Genomic DNA, 24,617 nt, shown 5'->3' with positions numbered 1-24,617 from the left:
CCTTTGCCAGCGGCTCCTGTCTGCCCAAACGCCGTGGTTGAGGTGAGTAATGCCATCCGAACTGTAATACAAAGCCAATTCTTGCCGCTCTATGTCAAAACCCCTCGCGTAAAATCAAAGCAAATTCAACTTTTATGATCATCCCTCAGCATGAGAGGTTTCGATAGGCCGTCTCGTGAGGAGCAGTGTCCAACGCACAAACTGCGCATTTTGCATCTTCAATGCCTGCAAAGTACATGCGCGCCCCTTGGTCGACGCATGCTAGGTGATGGAGAGAGCGCCACTGCAGCGATGCTAACAATATCAAGATCCCTCGTTCTTGGTGTTTCGTATGGCCCGCGCGGTTCCTCAATGCTTGGTCGTCTCTCGTAATTAATAATAATGGTTATTTGAAAACAATTCCTGGCAGTCGACCTGCTGTCTCGGGCTTTGAATGGAAATATCATCGCTGGCATAGGAGGGTGCATTGCTTAGTATCAAATCATACTCAAGTCCCCTGAGAGGCCAGCTCCCATGTTCCCCGGGTTCGAGCCTCCCATCATGTTGGGCATTGCCAGTGGAGGACTTTTAGTCGTGTTGTCCGGCCCTTGTTTGATGGCGCACGCTGGGGAATGTGTCATGTGATATTTAAGCCCGTTCAAATTCTTGTACCGCTTTTGGCACACATCACATTTGTAGGGCTTTTCCTTCTCCATCCCCATCGTGCCAGGGTATGGAACCTGCGTGTCTGGATCTACGATGGCGTAAGTGCCATCTCCATTATCATGCAGGCGTTGGTTGTTGTGTCCATGCTGCCACCCTGAATCAGAAACGAAGTCATCAACCTGCAACAAAAGAATTTCACTTACCGATTTGTGGTATTTAAGTCCGTTTTGGTTTTTATACGCCTTCTCACAGCCTATCACAGGGCACCGGAATGGTTTCGGTTCTTCATGCGGGGCAATGTTAGTTGTAGTGTCGGGTAAACCAGCAGCGACTTGTTTCTCACGAATGGTGCGTGCAATGTCACTGTTTGCCCCATACTGGCCGCTGCCAAGTCGATTCTGTCCTGCTTGCTGCCCTTGGCCTTGGCCCACGTTGGGGTTTCCTGGAGAGAACAATCGTTTAGCTGGCTCGTCAATACACAAATCGATCATATCGTTGTTCATGCCAAATCCAAAACCGCCAAATCCATTGGGCATACCGTTGAACATTTGGCTGTTTTGCATGGACATGTCGTCCAGCCCGCTCATCAGGCCTTCATCAAGCTCGCCAGGTGTTCCTGGAGCGGACGAATCGGGGGTGCTTCGATATGCATTTTGTAGATCCTGGAATTGTTGCATGGGATTTGCCATCAAAGTGGAGGAGCCGCTGTTGCCTTGGAACGGAGCGCTTGCTCGACCGCCAGCCGCAACGGGTGTGTTAGGAGTCGATTGCCTATAAGCTTGATGTCCTTGCATCATATTGGTATTCAGCTGCGGGATTTGAGGCTGAATCGGCGCATTGAAGGCGTTTGGTGGCGATGTTTGAGGTTGATTCTGCGTGTACAAATTGGGTGGTGGTGTTGTCTCGTCGGCATCATCGATGTCGTCCATTTCCATGTCATCTACGGTATCCATGTCTGGAATGGTTTGCAGGGTGTTTGCAAATTGCGCGGGACGTTGGTTTTGCTGATGATATGGCTGGTGCATTCCGAAAGGTCTAACAGGAGGTTGCTGCTGCTGCTGCTGCTGTTGTTGAACCCGCTGCTGGGCCTCCTGCTGGACATTGGCGGCAGTAGTGGCCGCTAGCGCTGCTCGGCTATCAGGGAGCGGTTGCTGGTTCAACTCTGTCTGGCTCGGGTCTTTTTGGGCATGAGCCTCTTCATAGTGTTGCAACAGGTCGTGTAGGGAGGGTAGCGTGAGTCCGCAGCAAGAGAAGTCTTTCATGAAGTTGGCCTCAAGTTTAGGCAAGTAGGAGGAGGAGTGGTAGGATGGTGAGTTAAAGGCGAAAGGGGAGGTTCCGGACATCATCATGCTAAGGCTAATGTCAATTTGGCATCTCACGTCGCAAAGAGCAGGAAGAATACTCACTCATCTCTCACCCAGCTACCAACCGAGATGCCACCCCAGCTCATGCCTGTCCCAAGGCTTTGGGCGATGCTCTCGCGTCTGTTCTGATGGAAGGCCGAGCCTTTGGTTGGAATCTGTCGAGCACCATGCTCGAATCTCGAAAAGTCATCAGAGCTGCTAGCTGGCATCTGAGGGATTGGGCGATTGAGGGCCGTTTCGGGCATTTGGTGGGACATTTTACGTTTCTCTTCGCTATCGCTTCGTTGTAGGGCGGATGTTAGATTAGATGGCTGATTGCCCCGTGGGGACGTGGAAGTCTGTCGCAGGGTGATGTCAACAGGGCCGGCTACACTGGCCATTCCCTTGGTTGGTGGCGAAGCGCCAAATGTCGGGAAAGTGTTGTCGTCGAAGTCAGGTATGAGCAGGCAGTTGTCCCTGCACAGTTGGGTGGTGGTGCGGCCAGCAGTGAACGGTTTCTTGAGCCACGGGAGAGATTCCTTCTCTGATTTCTTTCCAAAGAAAGAGGCGTGGCCAACAGGAGTGACGGGAGTTGTATCTCTAGAAGTTTGCCGCGACTGATCACTCGGAGAGGGCGAGTGATGTAGCGGTGGAGGGCTCTCTTCGTAATCAAACATAGACTGCAGTGACAATTATGATGGAATGAGACGAGACGAGATTGTGAGTCGGGTGGATGGGGGGGTTGAAGGGCGAGCCGTCTAGAAGGACTTCCTTCGGTGCAGTATATGGGAAGTGATATGGCTCTGAGATGCCGAGTCGAATCGAGTTGAAGGCAGGTACGAGTAGGTAGTACCGTAGTAGTATCTTGTAGTGATGGTCCTCGGGGTGGGCGGTGACGTTGTGGGGCGATTTCTCGGAGATGTGGATGCGTACTGCGATACGGAGTACTCGACTGGGTATGGCAGGTAGGTAATGAACGACAAGAGGTGAGAGGACAACGCTTCTCACGATTCTCGATGGGACGGGTTCTCAGCGTAATGGATCGATCGCAGGCTGTGCTGGGAGGGAAGATGTAAGAGTAAGTACGGAGTGGATTATTTTGGGCAGAGGAAAGCGACGACGGAAGAACGATGGGTGAGTGAGTAATAGACTAGCAGCAATAGTAGTGGTGGTGGTACATAATTCAAAAGAGTCATTAGTACCTAAGCCCAGCAGTAGTACCAGGAGGAGGATGAGTTAGTTAACCACTACTGGTACCTTACGAATGCTGTTCTAGGCTGGCCGTACGGTGACACTCTCGGTAGACGCTCTCCGGACCTGGACCCTGACTGCCTAGGTGAAAAGAGAGCCTACTAATGAGCGGCATCAGACAACAGGCGGTGGAGGTTCTTGGAAGGGTATGCCCCTCTCTTTCTCTCTTGGGTAATTACGGAGAACAGCTACCCAAGATAGGTGCTAGGTAAGACTCGCGGACTGTTCCGAGAGCAGTCCGGTGTACGGTGCGCTCGTCCAGACTGCTGTGTACCCTTCCACAGCTCCCCCCCCCCTTGTGCCCTGTGCCCTGGGGCCTGTGCCCCGAGGTTCAGAGCTTAAACGCAGCCCAACGCCCAGTGTAGCGCCCAGCGCCCGGAGCCCAGAGCATAGTGCGGTTCGGTGCCCCCTTCGGCCTTCAAGACCCTCACCATCAGGCTCAATCTGCGGGTCAAGCGGCAGTCGCATTACTAGTGGATCCCGCCTCTGGCGCCTCCATAATTGCTCGAGCGCAGGTTGTGATGATTCTTGGGCTTGTGCTATTGTTCGTCTTCCTAATTGAGGCTGTTTTGCCATCCACTTCCATCGATCCATCGATCCATCCCAGATGATCATTCCCGTGCCCACGAATATGCCCACGCATGTGCCTGGACCCGGCTGGCTTGTTAGTGGCCACCCTCCGACATCGACACCACGCGTCAGCCACTGCTTCATAATGTTTACTCAAGGTAGAGGGCCGTTGCTTTGAGGGTCACACTCACCTTATTTCTCAACATTTTGCCGCCTACGCGCTCCGTGTTTGCTGCTCGTCTTATTTACTACTCGTCCAACCGTCATGCTGAGTCCTGAATCCTTACCTGACCATCACAATGCCGCCGACGGGAACCCGGAGGTTCAACACGAAGTAAACTAAGGACAAGAGCCAGGGAAGCTACAGTAATCCTGGGCCGCACAGGGATTGGGCGGCATTAGCCCGACATGTAAAGCCGTGGAAAGTCAAAGTCGGGTACAGGGTCTGACTGGTCGTGCGGTCATCAAGATATTCTCTTGTTTGCTTCCGTGACGAAGTAAAATGTTGGACAGCCATTCTCAGGCTCGGGTTCTCAACAAGATCCGCATCCGCACTCCCTTCTGTAACTCAGCCGTCAAGAATCAAAACCACCATCAATCGAGGCGACAGGGCATGGCCTCCATGCATTCACAAACTGTCTCCCATGTGTACGGTTCTGTCTTGATTGAACCTCATCAAACCCTAGCCGATTTGTGGCAGTGGTCGCAACCCACTTTTGATGACCACGAGAACTAACCATTCAACGCCTTGCCCGAGAGAGACTTCACATCCAGTCATCCTAACCAGATCGATCTTGGTGGTGGGTCAGCCGGATAGCCTTTTCGTGGACCATCCGAGCCCTGACCGTGGCCCTGCCTCTCTACCTGGACTCATTGCCGGTCTTGGACCACAGCTTTCTTGTCAGTGCGGCTCCAGCGTGGTTTGAAGTATCTCGGATTCTGAAAGTACTTCTTGTACGTAGAACCACTTGGTCTGCCCCTGCAACGGCCGTGTTCCATTATTATTCAGGAGCCGGGGGCATAAGAAAAGTATCCATTAACGGGTGGTCACTGGTGACAAACTTGGCCTTGGCCGGTCGAAAGGCGTGGCATGTATGCATCATCCGGCCTTGTGGCTCATCCCGGCCTCTTACGGGCAATCTTTGAGTGTGGGAAGGTTGTGCAGAGCAGCCATAAACGCTACATGTCAGGGTCTGAATACCACTAGTCAACCCTCTTGAAAGATGGCTCTCTGATATTCTTTGCATCCAGGGAATATTCTACACGACTGAGTCCCGTGCAACACTCTGAAGGCAAGCTCTCTTCCAAGCGTTGGGATTCGAAATTTGATGTACAAGTACGCTTACGAGATGCTCGGTATGCCATGACGAAAACGGGGGCCAATCTCACGCGCATCGCCCTCGGAGATGCGATTCGTAGGGTAGGAGCCGCTTTTCCTCTGTCGTTCGTCTCACACACGTTATTGGCTGCACCGACCAACATCGACACATTTGCCGTCAATAATGATGCAACAATGTGAGCAGCTCTTTGCTCAATATTCTTGCATGCCACCACCACGTTTGGCCTGCCGAGACTTAGCCTCTGAACCAGTAGTATTGTCAATCAAAAGCTGTCTTGGGCCTACACGCAAACTCTCCTTTCTACTACTCGATAACCGACCACCACTCAGGTGAGAGAACACGATAACTCCTGTGCCGTTGAGCGACGGCGCAATGATCAACATGATATAGAACGATGTAGCAACCCGTTTCGAGCATGAGCGATAGTTTCCCATGCACTATCATAGAGATATGCTGGGGCTCTTTGTTTTGCTGAACAAAAGTGATTCACGACTGCTGTCAAGAACCTTGGCTCAGCCTTTCCGAGGTCGACCACTCCCCAGGGAACGAAGATTTCTCTGCCTCAGAGCGAGCATCGCTTTGGTCGTCTCTCCCACACTACTACTACTAGCCTGTGCTGGCAGGCTCCAAAAGGTTCACCCTCAGACCTCTCCTAAACCACAGGATGGGGACGTAAGGCTCCCGGTTAGAAAACTATGACTAAAATCTCCCGACCACCTTTCTTGCCCACTGGCACTGGACAACGTGAAAAAATCATGTTCATCATCACAAGAACGGTATGTCTAGAATCACCGAGAGGTTCGGTCGATTATGTCTGGCAATAATGGCACCCATCAACGCCTTCTCTCCTACGGGATGCTACATTATAAGCTGCACTATGACATAGACTCGACCATCAATGCTCCAAACATCCTGAGTCCACAATGGCAAAACATGTGGCACTGCATCCTGACTTTGCGTGGGGCACCCCGAAATTTGGTTCCAAGTCACACTTGGCCGAGGGCCCGAGGCCGCAGGTCAAAGAGGGAAGACGTCACCCCCACTTACCCACCTCTATTCTTCAGGCTCAAACGGCCCCTCGGGCTCCAGTGCGAGGTGGTGGGCGCGAGACGGGGCTTGGCCAATGGCCCGAGCGGCCCACCAACTTGTACGCTGGAATCCTTGGGATAAGGCTGAGCCATTTCACCCTTCGCCTCCAAGTAGCACTCACATTTGATCATCCTACCGAGATAGGCGAGGTCTCCGGGAATGTGTCCTCGTACGTGGCTATATTGCCATCCACGGTCACCAACGTTGGTTGGAACGTAATATCCTTGACAAGATAGATATTGCGAATGGTCCTTGCAGTTTGGCCACTTCGCATTCTGTAAGGTACGGAGTACGTCGTAACAATCGGCTATTCAACAATCCCTGCGGAAGACCACACCTCGTGACATGGGTGCCGGACGTATCTCGATCCAACAAACCATGTGGGAGTATTGAAACCATGTCAACGATGATGGTTGGCGACCTTAGTTTGTGTCCGACCAGCTCTCAAATCCAGAACGCTCGTCATAGCTTCAAAACCTTGAAGTGTACGGATGGTTCCCGTCCGTGGTTTCGCACTGACTCGACAACCATCTATCGTTACCAATCTTCATACTCACTTCATTGTCCGACGGAGGCTTTTGCAATTTGAATCATCGCTGGTCTTAGAATCTTTAACAGGCCTCGGCTCGGTCATTCCGTTGCCCTCCGTACTAATTCCACTATTCCTAGTGATGTTGATCATAGCGATCAGTATCTTGAATAGACTCGATACTTGCTCGAGCGTCAGCATGCGCTTTTGGGTTAATTCTCGGACGAATCTATTGCGACACGAATGGAGCCTGGGGAGAATTGGCCCATAAGACTGTGCTACAGTATTTGACCCTCAGCTCTGAAATGGAAGACCTCGGCCGAACGCAAGCATTCTAGTGCTACCAAGTCGATGCTTGCTCCTTGTGTGATTTGAGGTTCATCTTCTATCGAGCGCGGATAAGAATGCAATTGACTAATCTTTCGGCAGCTCTTATCTGATCCAGACAGGACATTGACTGCGTGCAAGGAAATGTTACTTTCTGTTTGATTGTCAAAATATAATACCTAATGCAACCAGCTCCTAACTCCAGTGTTAATGACTGGCAGCTACAATACCCAGAGATCTTCTGTCCAAAGCTTACCCCCATGGGGCATATTCTACTAGTCTGTTTACCATAACCACCATCAATCAAACAATGATCTCGCCGGGATTGCTCAACTGTGTCCAAGGTCCAAGGCTCTCCTCCTTTCGATAGGAATCCCCCTCAAGCAGCGCCTGCAGTCCAAAATCTTACTCCTGGGCAGGTTGCGACATGCTGTTCTTTGGCGCTCAGGATTTTAAAAATCCTGAGACTGCTGCCCTCCATTGCAGGGAAGCAGCTCATTCTTTCATGATCAAGTTGTCGTTCTCCCCCTCTCCGGTTGTGTTGGCAGCGAAGCTACCTCTTGGGGAGTGAGCCTCACAGGGACTCAATGCGAGAGGCGAAGGGTCCCTCGCAAGGATCTGGAGCTTGGCATCGAAAGCTCGTTTGCAATGAGGGCAGCACTGGCTGAGGCTTCGGCAATAGTTGAGATATTGCGCTGTCCTTTTCGTCGCCAGGCAGCCATGCAAAATACTGTGACGGGACGGTTAGTCAATAACATCACGAGATCTCCAGTCGGTAAGAGTGATCAGCACTTACCAAGCAATCAATCCGGTGAGCCCAGAGTATGCGTGGATGAGTATCATCCCACCATTCCACCAACTACCATCAAACTCCACTGTGTCCACGAGCGAGATGACATACATGACGAGCAAGGCTCCTGTACCGAAGAATTCGGTGCCCAGGGCGAACAGACTGGGCCGGACAGGCTGGTTATTCTTGAGCTTGATGCGTGTCTCATGCCCCTGAGCCAGTATCATCACGAAATTGAATAGCAAGGATACTCCGATTGTCGTTCCCAGAACGATATACACGGCCCGCAAGCCAATGAAGCTCAGACTCATCCCGAGGATAGCGTTGAGGATGCCGGCAAATCGAAGGGCGTCTTCGCCATTGGGTGAGACGATAAAGCCCACTTTCGACACCATGTTGATTGCTTTGGGAAGTCGAGAAGCCTTAGGCGTGATAGTTCGTACACTGCGGTGGTCTTGAAGCTTGCCCCGAGTCACCGACTGATGCAAGTGGAAGAAGAAAGGATTCGAGGAGAATGGTGGGTGGCTCTTGAAAGGATATACATACTACTACTATAACTCACAGCACCTGATTGCACCCCGGCAACAACCTGATGTCGACTTAGTAACTTGACGTTCGGAGTACTTAACCGACGACTGCACACAATGAGGCTGTGTACTGGTCCTGAAACGCGGTTGCCTGGACGAAGTGGATCGCCTTCGCATCTAATAGGGGTAAAGATATATATATAGTCCTTATGTTAGGTAAGTAGCGTTTACGCCATATTTAGCTCGCTATAGGCTAACCAAGTACCGTTGGCAGATGCTGTTAAGTATCTAAAAATCCCCTTGAAATGGGAATGGTGTGCTGTAAGCTCAGCTTGCCATTGAGCTACAAGTACAATGCCCGTAGTCTCGTCCTATTGATTGATGGATTCAAAACAATGGGATTTACGCGTCAACCCAAAATCCGCCGGCCTGCATGAATTAGGGGAAACTATGTAAACGCCTACGACTGGATAATTGCTCGTAGTAAGCGTACCAAGCGGGACCAATTCGACTATTATGTACCCCTCTTGATCCTACTCTCTAGTACTAGGTAAGCAGTGTTCCAGTCTTCATCCCTCTGCGGCATCGACCCTAACGCCATTCTGAGCCCCGAGTCGTTTACGGATACATTGTCAACCTTCGACAGGACAACATTAGTGAGTCAAACGCGGCAGCCAATGCACCACCTGTCATCCAATCAAAGCCGTGAAGTAACCATCTCCATCCAAGCATGAATCGACGTCCGGAGTGGTAAGCCTGATAACTTGCTCCTAGGTAAGCTTAGCTTCTGGTTCGATTATCCCCCCATTTGACCGTAGTGAGGGCTGTTTGTCCTGCGACAGGAACTCAGGAGGCCCTGAGGTAGGGCATCGTCACAATGCTCCTTAGTGGAAGTGGAATGCCGGCTGATTTCATTGATCTCCTCGAGGCGCTGTATAGGGAAATCAGGGCAAGAATCCGCCTTGACGGGTGCGGGTGTACGTTGCGAGTGAGTTCCTGGCTAGACCGAAGATAAAACCCCTAATCATGATGAACCTGGTTTCTCGGTGCTGTGTACGAGTAAGTTATCCCGCCCGCAGATGGGGACAACAACCATTCCTCAGAAGTAAGGTTCCTTTAATCGTCCAATACAAACCCGCAGGGCATATTTACATCTTCGACGTCCTCTTCTTTCCGAAACCGTCACCGCAGAGTTTTCAGACGGCGTTTAGTCCCAGTGCCTCGATTTACGACAGCGATCCTGCGCCATTGAGGAGCACGACGGTGTCACCTTTGCGAGCTCGCGAAGGAGGAGAAATGTTCCCATGATGTTCGGTAGCGCGTAGCCATCTCTGCATGTTGCCCGCGGCAAGGTGAAAGTGGGGTTCCTCAGGTGATTAACAGCTGCAGTTTGTGGGAGCGATATTCGATCGTGACATCAATGCCTGAGTTCCGCCTGGACCGGCGTCGCAGCCTGGGCCTTAAGAGGACGGCAGAAATGTCAGATACTTTTCTTTGTTGCGAGAGCGTTTCCCCTGAAAAGATGTATCAGCGAGACAGTAGTCACGGCCTGTTTACCGATTTCCATGGTTGTCTCTGCCATAGCTTAGGAGTTCAGATCCAGAAGATGCGCTGGATCTCTCCCCAGTCCGTGGCACTATTTTCATAAATGTATGTAGAAGGAACCAGATAATTTAGTTTCCCAGGTCGGGGAGAATTTCAATGTCTCATTTGCCTTAGCCATCTGCGCATACTGCTAGTGAAAGCTTGGTCATCGGAATATCAAGGGTCTTTTCGAGTGTGTCCACTCGGCTCGGCATGGCGTTTGATCGCACGTAAGCTTTTGCGGAATGCATTTTACCGGACAAGTTCTGAATTTGAGCACATCTCCTCCAGTTGATGTATCTGGAATCAACAGGTTTCTGACAAGGGGAACAGCTCGATCGAGATCGAGTTGAGTCCTTGTCATCTCACGAGGTCGTACGAGTTCACACTTTACGCACCGTCGACTCAAATGAAGCATGAATTCAACATCAACTTCTTGTTTTGCCTTCCATTACTCGAGGCATGATTGAAAGGTGCTGTGTGGGAGAGTTATGGGGTTGTCCGCTGCTGTAAAATATTCGGTTTAGCTTTGCAACCGGAATAACAATAATCCTCGTCGCAAAGTGCTGGCAAACAACAGAGGGGCTATCAGCGGGCCACATCTTCCACACACACACCTACGTATTACCAAGGTGGGTAGGTAGGCAATCTTTGCTCATAAGCCCTCTTTTCGGGTCTTCAATTCGCTTCAGGCGGTATTCCATCCAAAGAAGCCAGTCCTGAATTCCTGGCTCTCTGCAAGATCGTGGTTTCAACTAGCAACCATTATGCACATCGATAGCCTACGATGATTGGTGGTCACCAATTGGCTCAGCCACGCCTGAAGAACTTCTCTCAGCCTAATCGACCCTCCCCGATGACACCTTTGTACTCCAGGTACAATCGCCACCGCTCAAGGAATTCGTTCAGATAGTCCGGGATGAGAAGCGATAGCAGAGGCTATGTCTCGCTGGCAGCATTTCAAGTCTAAGCTCGGGGTGGAGAAAGGGGAGAAGGAACGAGCCAGAAGCCCATGTCCTGTCCTTGAAAGCTTCCCATCTGGTATCAAGATCTTGTTTGAACCCTTAGACTCCAGGGTAGATATAGTATTCGTTGATGGCCTCACTGGCGACCGAGAACGCACATGGACGAGCCCTGTCAACGGAGTCTGCTGGCCTCGCGATCTACTGCCTACTGTCCTACCAGACGCCAGAGTCCTAACATTTGGCTAGGACGCATACGTGGCGCGAAAGCATGAACAGATTGCCCAAATTAACATTTCACATCACGCAAATGACCTACTGAATGCCCTTATCAATGAGAGACAACAATATGGTTCATCTAACCGACCTATCATATTTGTGGTTCACAGCCTGGGCGGACTTTTGTGCAAAGATGCAATTCGAATGTCCGATAGTAGTGGAGACAAGCATCTTCCAGCAATAGCGAGCTCTACCCAGGGGATCATCTTCATAGGGACGCCACATGGAGGAAGTTGGCTTGCATCGTGGGCCAAACTCTCGGTTACGGTACTGGACCTTGTGACCAGAACTGACTTGACTCTCCTATCCCTTTTGCAGCCGAGCTCGGAAGTTCTCTGTCGAATTCATGATAGTTTCCTATCCTTGATACGACGACGCGAGTCAGAACACAACGCGATTGAAATCGCATGTTTCTATGAGACTTTGCCTATGCTTGGCAGAACACAGATAGTGGATCAGTCCTCTGCTACCATTCCTGGGTTTAACAACATATCTATCCACGCAGATCACCGAGATATCGCTCGCTTTTCAACGGTGAAGCATCCAGGTTATCAGAGTATTGTAGGTGTGCTCCGACGTTGGGCGCAACCTATAGAACCGGATATTGGTCTCAGCCTTGAAGCTGAGCTCTTTCTACATACCCTGTCTTTCTCTGAGATGGGTGTCCGGCAGGCTGTTATTGAACCCGCCGAGTCAGGAACTCGCCTCTGGATATCGGAACTCCCTGCGTATAAAGCTTGGGTCGATTTCAAAGATCTGGAGAATTCACACGGACTGCTCTGGATTAAAGGGAAGCCCGGATCGGGCAAAAGCACGTTGTTAAAGCATATCGCATCAGCAAGTCCTAAAACTAAGGGCGTCGTTCGACTTTGTCTTCATTTTCAAACGCTCGAGGAGCCGAGGAGGAACGCAATGCGCACGGCTTGTTCAAAACATTTCTTCACCAATTGGTCCATGAATCTCCTGTGATGCGGCGTCGGCTTTTGCCAAGATTTCGTAGGAAGAAATCTGAGACAGGAAGCAGAGCAATCGTCTGGGCTCCTGGAGAGTTACGAGAGATGTTTTTGGATGCTCTCCAATTTTACTCTAAGACCCCAGTAGAAATCATCGTCGATGCTCTGGATGAATGTCAAGAAGACGAGGTTCGGAACGTCATATCTGCTTTCGAGAAGTGCGCTGCAGACTATATCACCAAGGGCTTCCAGAATCTAAAGATATGTTGGGCCAGTCGGCACTACCCTCACATCAGCATCAATCATGGATATGAAATCAAAGTCGAGACCATGAATCTCGAAGATATCAACTTATATGTGCGTCGCCACCTTACTAGACCCGAGCGTGGTGAAGAACTACGCTCCTTGGGCTCCGAGATAGTTATGAAGTCGCAAGGCGTGTTCAAGTGGAGTGTTCTTGTTGTAAGCAAGATTTGTAAACTTGCTGATAGAGGCTTTCCACTCGTCAAGATCAAAAAGGTGGTTCATGACTTGCCATCTGAATTGGGCAAGCTTTATGCCGAAATCTTCTCGTCTCTTGACCCAGAACTGGCAGAAGATACTGCTAGCCTTATGTATTTTGACACTATATGCGCAAAGACCGTCGGATACTGACGAGCTTCGACTTGGAATTGAATTCATGCGGAGTGAACATCCATGCTCGTTACAGCAGTTCGCCTCATTGTCAGAGCAAGTATCATACTTTCGACTATTCATTACTGAGCTCTCTGGAGGGCTTCTTGAACTTGTCGATACTGGTCTCCCGGTCGGTCAACCAAAAGCTGACCTGGAAGAAGTACTGGGTGTTAAGGATGAAATGCGACATATCAGAGTAGGGGGCTTGCAATCAAACCGTCAGAAATGGTCAGAGGTACAAGATTATTCTTCAACTCACGCACTCCGCAAGGTTGTGCTCCTCAACTCAACTATAAATCGCAAGCAACCATTGGCAACGTCCGCGGAGACGAAGTGGATTGTGCAGGTCATCCATGAGACTGTGCGTGACTTTATTGTGAAAGATGGCATGTGTTGGTTACCTGGCAATGAATCCCCGTTATCGATGGATCCTTCTACTGGACACCTTCGTCTATATCAAATGTGCAGCTGAATCTTGGCTACTGATGAGATGAGTTGTGTCCTCGCGGAGTCGGATTGCAAGGAGCTATTCGACTCTATTCCGGATCTTGTGGAAGTATCTTTGCAGTGGTTTGGGACATCAATTGTGGACTACGTTGTGTACAATATATTCTACCACCTGGAGAGCTCTGGGGTTTCTAAATCAAAGGACCAATCTGGACCGAACTGGGAATTGCTTCCCCCCGATCTGAAACACCAGGCTGCCCATGGAGCCATAACTGAAGTTGTCCTTCGATGGACATGCATTCTGAGACGGAGTCTTCGGTTCAAAGGCTTAATTGAAAGCTTTCAAGGATACGATGGAGCATTAGACTACGTTGGAATTCAGCGCCAGATGGAACATATCATGGGGCCACTTCATTTGAAAATTCAAGATTTCTATGGCTGCGCTCATGATGGGCATCTTTGTCTACTGACACTTCACCGCAAGTCGTTTTGTTTTCGGGGGCCTGCGTTATCTGTGGCAATTTCTGCGGTCGCACATCATGGAACAGAAGAGGAGGTTCGAGATCTACGATCACAACTCAGACCAGGAGCCAAAATGGAGCTCGTCGGATTCGATTCTCCCCTCGTGGTAGCTGTGGAAGGTCGGCGAGAGACTATCTTGGATATCTTGTTGGCGGCGGGGGCCCGAGTGAATCACGTTAACCCCTCAGCTCCCAGAGCAACCTACACTCCTCTTTCTATCGCCGTGTTGCAAGGTGAGACACGAATCATTCACAAGCTACTCCAGCACGGCGCCGATCCGAATTTAAGGTTCGAAGGTGGCAGACATAACCTAGGAACTGCTGCAGAGCTGGGATTCGCGGATATCGTAGAGCTTCTGTTGCAATTTGGCGCAGATGTTCTCGCCACTAGACATAATAGAGGTCCTAAAATGGCATATGACATCGCACTAAGTGCAGGACATAGGCAAGTCGCAGAGATACTCAAGATTCCAACTTTTGCAGCAAAGGAACGTCGATTGAAAGAGATGTCAGGAGAGATGTCCCACGCTGGCATTGGACAACAAACTGTTCCACCGAAAGTCCAGCACTGCATATATTGTGGGCTTGAAAAACCATGCGTGGTGCAAGGCGAGCAAGACCAACGAACAGAGTGGACTAGAACTTCCTATAGCATTATTGCATGCAACCCTCGGATTGAGGTGGACAGGAAGTCCACAGACGAGGCAAACTCATGGACATGACACATAATTGGGTCCGCATGCTGGAAGCGATCGCTTGGAAAATAATTGGCCAGAGAGCTTAACGATACTGAAAGGCAAGAGAACCCCCCAAAGTATCTGCGATCTGCAGTGTGGCGCGAGGAGCCGGCAGTCTCTCACAACTATGCAATGCCTGAAGAAAAGCCAGCCCGTGTGACTGAGAATCCAAAACACTACCAAGGCTTTTCCTAGGCAGAACACAGGTCCTTTTCTTTTTTGAACGATGGCAAACTTCCATCCATGAGATAGCTGATGTCGAAGCCAAAAACAGAAAGACTCTACACTGCAATCGGCTCTGCATTAATTCGAGAACGCCACTTTAGCAGCACAGCTCGCCATACCACGTCTTTGTTAAAGGAACAGGAGGCACGCCATAGAGCCCCTACTCAAAGGAGAAACACGGACCAGCCTTTTTCTTCGCTTCTTCAGCGGTCGACCGGCGGAAGTATCGGCCGGATTATTCCCCCGACTCGGGGCAACCCTATTTCCACACCTCTACAAGACGAGGCTCTCAGAATAGTCCAGAGCCATAACAAGGAAGACTTTCATATCTGAAGCGGTTATGATCTAGTATGCGATGTTCATGTTAGCAATTTAGGAAAGGACGGAGATCTGAGAAGATACGAATGAGCCTATCATTGTGAATGCTATTTACACGATGGATACTCGTTAGTAAAGTCTCCGAACCATATTTGTAGATGCGTTGGGATGTCTAGCGTATGACCTTGCAAAGTCCGTGATCATCAGGTCTTCTGTTGCTAACTAGTGAGTCTGATTGAGAGCCTCGTTGATGCTTTCCGACCTTTGTCTTCATAATGAGCCCCTACTGCCCATGCCTGCCAAAATCATGCTTATTTCCACACCCCATACCTGAACAACATCCACGACCAAAGGAAAGTCAAGCACAACCATGTCACCAACGCAACAGCCCACTCTGACCGTCTTTGGCGCAACTGGCGGCTGCGCAGCCAACGCCGTCGTAGCTGCTCTAGGCGCCGGAATCAAATGTGTTGCTCTAGCACGGACACCGAGCAAACTGCGCAACATGCTCGAAGACCAATACACAGTCCCACCTAAAACCCTCGACGCGAACCTTGTGATCATCGAGGGCAACATCAGGTCCATTGAAGATGTCAAACGTACTCTGACCGCCTCGGGCAGCCTTCCAGACCGCATCCTCTTCGGCGTGGGAGGCTCCCCGAAGATACAATTTAGTCTTTGGGCGCCCATCACGCTCGACGACCCACACATCTGCGAAGAAGGGATGAAGACGCTGATCGCGGCGCTCCGCTCCTGCGAGGCTGAGAACGTCCAGCTCGGGCCTCAAGGTAGTCGACCTCTCCTCTTCGCTATCTCCACCGTCAGCATGAGCAGCCGCCGCGACCTGGCCTACCTGTACTACCCGCTCGAATACTGGCTGCTGAGTATCCCGCGCAGCGACAAGAAGGCTTTGGAGAAGGTCATTTTCGAGGCCGTCTTGGGTGTCGACTCGCCGGTTGGCGGCTTCGCCATGGTGCGGCCCCCGATCCTCAGTGAAGGGACAGCCCTTGGCCCTGATAAGGTCAAGGCCGGCTGGGTGTGGCCTGACGAGCAGCGTCGGGAGAAAGTGGCGAAGGGTGAGAAGGAGGTAGGGCCCATGGTCGGCTGGTTTGTTACCAAGGCTGATGTCGGGAGATGGATCTTCGATAATCTGATTCAGGGTGATGGGAGTGCCTTGGGGAAGTGTTGGAGTCTGACCAATTGACGGGATCTTCCAAGAATGTGCGAGTTTGTGACTTTCAAGGGGAGGAGGTGGGGGGGCGGCCATGAGAGAAACTTCGGTTAGAGGCTGTAGTATCTATGTCTCTAGACATAAAGCTTCCTGAGTTAAGATATGTGTGGGTCATTCTGATGCAACTGAAATATTGAAGCTGTATCAGAGCCCTTGATCGCTCGGTGTAGCGATAATTGCCAGAAGATATCCTACCACAGAACCAGAACCCACTGCTTTGAGACCCCAATCTAGTTACCAAGGGCTCATTAAATATCTCAATCTTTGCAGGTCAGCAATCTCGACTCCGGTCTCGGCGGATCTCGAGTGTACCGTTCCTATTCCCTTGCTTGGTGTGTTGCTAATCGTCTAGGTAGTTGCTCTCAAACCCTCCCGGAACACGTTGCGGACCGATGGCGTGACTACAGTGCCGACAATGAGCGTCGGAGATCTGATCCCATCCAGTCGGCCAGGCATGCTGCCAGGATATGCCACTCGACGCTCATGATGAGGGCTTGACCTTCGTAGATAGCAAAAGGAGACGCGCAGCTGTTCTGACGGAAGGTCGGAGGATGGGCATTGAATACGCGTAGAGCGTCGTTGGACCCTAGCATTTCCAACCCAGGCAGCTCCTCTGCCTAAAGCGAGGGGTATTACATCCTCTGGCTGGGGCACCTCAGGGCAGATTTTGATGTTGCCAATATTTTAAGCCCCGGATTTCAACATACCTGTGTAGATATTGTGCGGGCATAGGGAAACCGTCATCTTAGCGCGGACGCCTCGTGGACATATTTCCTTAAGTTTTGAGGTATCACAGGCATTGTGCACGGATGCTCTGAGTCGTTTGCAGGTTAGAACTAGGCATACGGCTGAGGGATGGTCGAGAAAGTGAACAACTCTGCCAATGATCTTCCTGTCGATGATCTTGAATGCTTGAAAGGGGATTTCGCAGGGCTCGACGATGCTGCGCTTTGCATGGTGCTCGATAGGTACGAGTATGGGGAATCCTGATGATACTGTCTCATGAGCAGATACAAGATTTGAATGCTTAACCCAGCAGCAGGCGGCACTTACACCGTTTGTATGCTGCTCGCCATTTTACAAGCTCTTTTGCCACAGACCATAACCAATGGCATCTTGCACGCCGGCTAGATAGAACCAAAGTGTTGGGAAAGGATTCTGCTAGATTATCGACTGAACTCGATTCTGAAGGCATTTTCGCCGATCCGGAGAGAAAACGTAATTCATGTGGACGGCCTAAGGCTTGAGATGATATAACGAACGTCCGATGTGGCGATCAGACCAGGACGAGGCAGTCAGACTGTACTCCGGGAATCCACATGTGAAATATTTTGGGAAAGGTGCTAGCCGCTCCTGGCCTTTGGGGGTGGTCAAGAAAGTATGAACAAGCCACGTTTGCTGCTTGCTTCATCTCAGGATGTCTTGTTGAATGACCCGTGCCTCAGGAAAAGCGGCGCCAATAAATACTATCTTAGTGTGCTGAATCACATATCTCACATCTGCACGTTGTTGGCCCGCCGGTATCGATGGCAAACATAGCGGTAGAGCCATCTCATCCCGAACCAGAGACGTAGCCGGGTCATCAGGTCTTCAAATTCAATACTGACATTGACAGAGCATTTCTAACGGTGCTTCATGCAGTGTTTATGAATTGACGGAAGTGAACCTTGAATTCTTCCTTTCTCGGGCATATTTCCTTGATCGATTTGGCAGTCATGTTCTGGACCGCATGTTCTGTGTGGCGGCATGTCAGAGCTAGACATGCAAGGTCAACTCCTTTAAGTTTGAAGGCGATGATACGCTGGGGAGGTCTGCAAGATCGCAGAGTGATGGCTTGGCAGCCTCTTGATCTCCACTGAGCGAAGGGGCCATGCTCAAAGAATAAGTACAATGTCTATCTATGCGTTTTGTCTGCGCATGGATCATCATAGGGCCGGGTTTTGTTGCAGCAACATTGAGCAGTTGTTCATCTTGTGGTCTGGGTTCTCGTATCAAGACACAACGCATCACAGATACCTTGAGCAACATCGAACTTACTCATGTTTGCATTTTCCATTGCTCATCACAATTGTTGGCCGTGTCATGAGTCGTCAGAAAGAAACATGAAGCATACGCCCTCTGTCACCATGCTGATGACTGTTGAGGTCCAGACATTCTGGTCTGTCGGACCATTGAAGCGTCTAGCCGAATGAAGAGTCAACATCTCTTTCAATCAGCCGGCTGGAGGCATGCCACCTGGCGATGTTAAGATGGGTGCCCTATTTGGGTAGTACTGTAACCCGTAGCACTGAACAGCACTCTCGGGGCGTATCGCTTAACAAGTAGAGTACTTCTGCGGACTTAGAATTTGAGCATTGTTGGTCCGTATAGAACCGTTCTACCATTTCATAGGCATTGCAATTGACAAAAGTGTAGAATGCTGGTGAGTGGTGGTACCAATGATGAATGAAGGGCACCTCAGTGGAAACAAGTACATGGTGGTGGCCGTCGACCAATCAAATTACCTTGTGCAGAGCCCCGCCAAGATTTCGTGCCAAGCCGCAACTATCTCAGAAATCGCCAAATCCGCACAATCGACTCCAGAGTCGCTGGCAATCGACAACTGACCACGTCCACACGCTTGAGTCCGCCGCAAACACCCTCATATCCTTCCTAACAGCACCCTCACCACTTCACATTAAACCTCAGCAAACATGGAGAACGAGAAAGGAGAGATCGTGGATCTGTAAGCCTGACCCCATCGTCGAGCCTGCGCTGGCAGGAAACACCCTTTCAAGGACCACCGAAAACTGACCTCGCTTTTTCATAAAAACAGCTACGTCCCCCGCAAATGCAGCGCAACCAACCGCATCATCAAAGCCAAGGACCACGCTAGCGTTCAGATCAGCGTCGGCAAGGTGGATGAGAACGGCCGCTACACCGGCGAGAATCAAGTTTATGCACTGTGCGGATTCGTTCGATCACGGGCCGAGAGCGACGACAGCTTGAATCGTTTGGCGCAGAGAGACGGGTTCTTGAAGAGCGTCTGGAGCGGTCAGGCTTCGAGATAATTGAGTTATGGAACCGGAGTAGACATGAACGACATTTTGAAGTCCAACCGCGGGAGCGAAATCGTTGAAAACCAGAAACCGGAACGCGACCGACACAGATGGGTTAGAGCTGAATGACTCGTTTTTATGGCCGATTGTTCAGGGGAAAAGTGCGGACACGGGTCACTGGCGCTGTGATACAAGTATGGTGGCAGACTTTGATAAAGACCTCAACTGCCAGGAATGATACGGAAAATCCCATAAGATGCATTTTCTACGAATGATCAAATGCACCGCTTGAAAAATCCATTGATCGTTCTGAAAGTGACTTTCCGAGCTCCCTCTTTCTGTGCTCATCTCCTACCTCAAGGTGGTGTCTACGCTTCTCGAAACTCGTGTGAAAATGTGCCGCCCGTATCTGTGCTCTGACTCTCAATCTCGGCTAGTCACAGCTCTTCAGTAGGCGGCCAATGGTTGCCCATCTTGATATTCGGCTTTGTATGTATGAATTTATTGTTCTACCTCCTCAGTCATGGGATAGTGGTCTGAGGAAGCCTTGATGTGCCGGTAAAATGAAGACAAATGACAATATCGTCGGATTGAAAGGGAGCAAAATGGGTATCATTTCTAGCTCTGTCTTGTCTAGAACTTTTTATTTGCTGCCTCGATTTACATCGTGCGCCTGAAAGTCGTGATCTTCATACCACATGTTTCTAGTTGATGCTGTCTAATCTTTGTTCAACCGGACAGCCGGATTTGTCTCAATGAAATTGAGGTCAACCTTGTGGCCGAGAAGTTCACGAATGTTGTTTACACCGTATCTGTGGGAAGTCAGTACACACTATCAACGGAAGAGTGACGCATCGCGCTTACTTGATCATAGTTGGCCTCTCCAGACTCAATCCCCAGCCGTAGATTCGCATGTCTTTGGGTAGTCCCATCGGCTCTAACATTTCTGGTCTGAACATACCACTATTTCCAATCTCCACCCATTTCTTCAAGCCCTCATGATAGCTGAAGATCTCCATACTCGGCTCGGTGTAGGGATTGTAGGCAGGCTTGAAGCGCAGGTTCCTGATCCCCATCTTACCGAAGAAGACTTCCATGAAGCCAATCAGGCCACCGAGAGTTAAGCCCCAATCAGCAATGACACCTTCAACTTGATGGAACTCGGCAAGGTGAGTTTGGTCGACAGTCTCATTACGGAAGACGCGGTCGATAGAGAAGTAACGAGCGGGACGAGGATTTAGCGCAAGTTTGTGAAGCATGTATGTCGAGATAGCGGTGGTGTGGGTTCGTAGAACAAGTCTTAGAGACTCATCGACCGACCAGGGATATCGATAACCTATCGAGCCGAATTTGCCGTCCTCATGAACAGCACGAACATCATCCCAATACTGCTTGTAGTTCAGGGTCTTGTCTTTCGATCTGGTCCGTTTGTGCTTGGGAGATGTGGGTAAAAGAGCTCCAGGAGTGTTGTCGGAAGGGTCTTCACGTGGAGGGTCGGCTTTGGGAGGGTCTGAGATATAAAAAGTATCTTGGAGGTCGCGAGCTGGATGTTGCTGAGGGACATAGAGTGCGTCGAAGTTCCAGAACCCGGTCTCGACATAGCGATTGGTCGGCATCTCTTCGAAGCCCATCTCGAAAAAGATTTCCCGGAACTCTTGCCGCACTTTATTGAGGGGATGAAGCGCTCCTGCCATCGTAGGCGCACCCTTTGCCTTGAAATTGTATGGTTTGAACTCGACTGTCTTCCAGGCTCCAGAGGCCAACATTTCTGCCGTGAGATCTGTCTCCTGCTTGATGAACTCTGTGGAAAACTTGGGGCCCTTTGAGATCTTGAAGGTGATTGTCTTTGTGTCTACCACATATTTCCTCTTCTTGAAGTCTGCGACAAGCTTGGGGTTGTTCAGCGTCTTCGAAGACCGCACCTCCCTCAGTTGTTGTTGTAGCTCATCCTGGATCGAATCTGTTGTAGGTCTAAGTACATCTCCCTCCTTCTTGATCCATTTCGACTTGAATGCATCTCCAGAGCCAAATTTGGCAACATTGGCACTGCCTACTGCAGCAGGTAAATCTTTAATTTTCAAGCCCTCCAAGGCCGAGCGTACTGCCTCGAACACTTTTGCGCCATTGCTGCCGTTGTCTGCGATGTCTTCTCCTTCTTCGGTAAGAGCCAATTCTATCCGATCGATCTGCTCCGCCTGGAGGAATTCTCGGGAGCGTAATCTGTCTACCGCGGCCTTGACCGATATGAGGGTCGCATTGGGGAGGGCGTCCGAGGTTAGAATCGGTCCGTCAGCGGAGGCCAGGGCATTGAGGACCTGCGCTGTCAAATCCTCAGCCATATCGTCGGTTGTTAATTTGACCTCGCAGGCTGCTGCTAAGTGTTCTAGAGTATGGAGATTGGAAAGAGAGGTCCCAGTATTGGAAACTACGAGTATGAGTACTCCGTACGCGATTTTGTATTATGACTCCAATTCTGATCCAGGCACTAATTAAGTAATTACTGCTCTTACTGCAACTCCGCGTTCATTGAACTATTGCTTGGCAGCACAAACAGAGCAAAATCTACTCGAGCCTCACTCACGGCCTAATACCCGGATTCCACGACCGTACGTCTTCAAAGCGAGCTGCTTGCAACTCATCTACCTCCTCCTACCTCTTCTTTTTCCATCGTTAATATTCTTTGTCAGGCAACAGTCCGTAAGGCCTTGACGATCGCTCAAAAAGACTAGAATCTCGTACGAAAGTGCGAGGATATCTGGGGCCTACTAGCGATATGCTTGCCAGGAGGCCCCGAGGCATTCTTGACACATGTTCTTTTCTTCCTATGGACAGCTACGCCGTCTCGTACTGTATGGGCTTCAACATCCATCACTGATCAATGCTGCGCTCCCACATGACCCAGCAATAGTCTCAGGAGATTGTTTGCATTTCGGACACCCATCAGCCAACGCTCTCTAGTCTATCCCTCACCCTGTAATGTCCGGTGCATCAAAATTATGCACCGAAACTTGCATGCAGACAAGGCTGGCCTTTAATTCTCATAAGGCCAAAAAGGTGGCTGAATGGGCGAGACTCTTGTTTTGACTGGGCAAACCCGTGTCAGGTCGCCGCTCTTGTCCAACGAGTTTGGCCAAAATGGGCCTGCCACTAGAAGAATGACGGTAGACAATTTTGACTATTAGCCTTGGGGCAGACCTCATGGGGCCATTTTCCCATGCTCCTGCAGAGGTACGGGGACATGTGCGCAGCCAGACACCTACAAAGTGACCAGTGTATTTTTTCAGCCTGATGAAAATTCGGTTCTAGCATAGCCTCCTAGGGTAGTGGTATGGGCTCACACATATGCACTGATCTCCACAAGATCTCAGAAACTCCAATTATACCAAAGGCTTACTCATGGCGCAGTCGGCGGAATCACCAAGTCTGTTCGTGTTCGAGGGCCATTATGTTCAGCATCTTATGAGGCTGATGAAACGGATGAACCCAAGGCGGACATGCACCCGGCCTTTGATGGTTTGGCCAGACTGACCGGTATGGATAAAAGAAGAAGCTTGCTTCTTTTGCATGGTCATAGTGAAGTCTACCATTCGTCTATGCATGCCGCGACGCCAGGCCCCAGGCTTCGCTGCTAGCCGAGTGGCTATGTGCTGGCCTCTGCCGGGCAGTCCCAGAGTAAACTCATATCGGCAAAGGCATTATATCATCATCCACGACTTAAAACAAGAAATTATCTTTGAATAAATGCCTATCCAACATCTCCATATCCTTCTAATGTTCTCCCGGCCATAGTGAGCTGCATCATAAAACCAGAACTTTCAAACAAAGTATGGGAGATCCCCTCAGTATTCTGAGCGCTGTTGTCGCAGTCGCAGGACCAACATCCAAATTGACTGAGTTCATATCAGATTTCCAGTCCGCAACGGATGACTTGAAGGACATCAAATATGAGCTCGAGCAATTCAAACTGGTAACTCCCTTGCTCAAAGTACATGAGACCTCGTTTGACCGTCCTAGGACGTCAACTCAGCAATGTTTGCATTTACATTTGTCAAAGAAGCTCTTCCGCGTTTATCAATCCCGATGAAACATATCGAAGAGAGGTGGGACGGTCTAAAAGGGAGCTGCGAAACGGTAGAGGAGGTTGCGAATGAATTACTAACTTGCTGTGGAAAATGGAAGGAATCAAATTTAGCAAACATTCTTGATAAATTTAAGAGGAGGTTTACGGGGCCAAAGAAGCAGTATACTAACATCCGACTATCTCTCAATCATTTCAGAGTACAATTGAATCTTATTGTTTCCTTTGCCCATCTTGAATACAGCAGGGCACTACGACTACCTTTGTGAGTTTCTCGTTCCTAGGTAGATTTAGTGGCTCACCGCAACCAGGGATGACATTCTTTTGAAAGTCGAGGAACTAGAAAAAATATCAAAGGCTCAAAAGAAGATGTATGGTAATGCTGGAACTACAAAGAAATCGACCAGCATCCCACAACCGCACTTTGAAGAGGAAAAACCCACAAACTCCAAGACGGCATCTTCACATACTCCACTGCCATGCCAAGTGCAGCTTTCTTGGGCGGACAGCCAATCTCTGCTTCAGAGGAAAGTTCACCAATTGTCTCTGGTCATGAAAAGGATGACGGAGGAGACAAGTCAGCCAAAATTCCTTCTAAGACAGCAGACCCCAGGTCAATATTAGATTCTCAATCAGAAGCATTCGATGCATTTGTGGAAGCTCTGAATCTTATTCTACAGGATCATTCACCCAAGGAGGGTCAATATGAACAGCTCGATGGTTCCTCAGAGGAGTCGAGCGTCCTCCTACACGGTGAACCGGCAAATAACACTACGGCACATCGGGAAAATCAGGCTGAATATTTCCTGCTGGATGCACGAGAAGCCTCTGTAGAAAATGTCGAGGAGGATATTGAAGATCGTTACGAGGTGCTCTTCATGAAATCGTCCCTGCGTTCGCCTACTGAGCCAGAATGTTCAGCCAAGGAGAATTATGAGCCTCTTGATCAGAACCAGACTGCCACAATACCCATCGAACCTGCATTTACTTCCACGCAATCTGATATACCACGACCTGTCGCAGTTGGCAACTCACCTGAACCTCGTCATTTCGGCTCTTTCCAAAAAGCAGATGACCACCATCTGGTAGAAATCAATGACCTAATTCAAAATTCAGAGCTCCGGACCTCTTATGGCGGAGCAGAGGCCTCCATTGCCT

The 24,617-nt window shown here is 50.0% G+C and overlaps 7 protein-coding genes across 7 annotated transcripts; 4 read left to right on the top strand and 3 right to left on the bottom strand.

Moving 5' to 3' along the window:
* Window positions 1-476: 476 nt before the first annotated feature.
* On the bottom strand, window positions 477-2,665 carry A1O9_07866 (uncharacterized protein; the record flags this gene model as incomplete). Its single annotated transcript, XM_013403421.1, has 3 exons — window positions 477-791; window positions 849-1,995; window positions 2,052-2,665. 3 exons carry the CDS (start codon window positions 2,663-2,665, stop codon window positions 477-479), a joined length of 2,076 nt encoding a protein of 691 aa, XP_013258875.1.
* Window positions 2,666-7,589: 4,924 nt separating this feature from the next.
* Window positions 7,590-8,279, bottom strand: A1O9_07865 (uncharacterized protein; the record flags this gene model as incomplete). Its single annotated transcript, XM_013403420.1, has 2 exons — window positions 7,590-7,824; window positions 7,891-8,279. 2 exons carry the CDS (start codon window positions 8,277-8,279, stop codon window positions 7,590-7,592), a joined length of 624 nt encoding a protein of 207 aa, XP_013258874.1.
* A 4,015-nt stretch (window positions 8,280-12,294) lies between these two features.
* A1O9_07864 (uncharacterized protein) lies at window positions 12,295-12,843 on the top strand (the record flags this gene model as incomplete). The annotated part of the gene is made up of 1 exon (XM_013403419.1): window positions 12,295-12,843. One exon carries the CDS (start codon window positions 12,295-12,297, stop codon window positions 12,841-12,843), a length of 549 nt encoding a protein of 182 aa, XP_013258873.1.
* Window positions 12,844-13,354: 511 nt separating this feature from the next.
* Window positions 13,355-14,554, top strand: A1O9_07863 (uncharacterized protein; the record flags this gene model as incomplete). Its single annotated transcript, XM_013403418.1, has 1 exon — window positions 13,355-14,554. The coding sequence occupies one exon, from the start codon at window positions 13,355-13,357 to the stop codon at window positions 14,552-14,554; it is 1,200 nt and encodes a 399-aa protein (XP_013258872.1).
* A 928-nt stretch (window positions 14,555-15,482) lies between these two features.
* Window positions 15,483-16,316, top strand: A1O9_07862 (uncharacterized protein; the record flags this gene model as incomplete). The annotated part of the gene is made up of 1 exon (XM_013403417.1): window positions 15,483-16,316. The coding sequence occupies one exon, from the start codon at window positions 15,483-15,485 to the stop codon at window positions 16,314-16,316; it is 834 nt and encodes a 277-aa protein (XP_013258871.1).
* Window positions 16,317-19,036: 2,720 nt separating this feature from the next.
* A1O9_07861 (40S ribosomal protein S21) lies at window positions 19,037-19,393 on the top strand (the record flags this gene model as incomplete). Its single annotated transcript, XM_013403416.1, has 2 exons — window positions 19,037-19,068; window positions 19,159-19,393. 2 exons carry the CDS (start codon window positions 19,037-19,039, stop codon window positions 19,391-19,393), a joined length of 267 nt encoding a protein of 88 aa, XP_013258870.1.
* A 706-nt stretch (window positions 19,394-20,099) lies between these two features.
* A1O9_07860 (phenylalanyl-tRNA synthetase alpha chain) lies at window positions 20,100-21,720 on the bottom strand (the record flags this gene model as incomplete). Its single annotated transcript, XM_013403415.1, has 2 exons — window positions 20,100-20,193; window positions 20,246-21,720. The coding sequence occupies 2 exons, from the start codon at window positions 21,718-21,720 to the stop codon at window positions 20,100-20,102; spliced, it is 1,569 nt and encodes a 522-aa protein (XP_013258869.1).
* Between the last annotated feature and the right edge of the window lie 2,897 nt (window positions 21,721-24,617).

This window comes from Exophiala aquamarina (genome assembly GCF_000709125.1).
Source record: "Exophiala aquamarina CBS 119918 chromosome Unknown aczIA-supercont1.6, whole genome shotgun sequence".
Taxonomy (NCBI): Eukaryota; Fungi; Ascomycota; class Eurotiomycetes; order Chaetothyriales; family Herpotrichiellaceae; genus Exophiala; species Exophiala aquamarina.
This window is presented reverse-complemented; position numbering and strand designations above follow the sequence as displayed.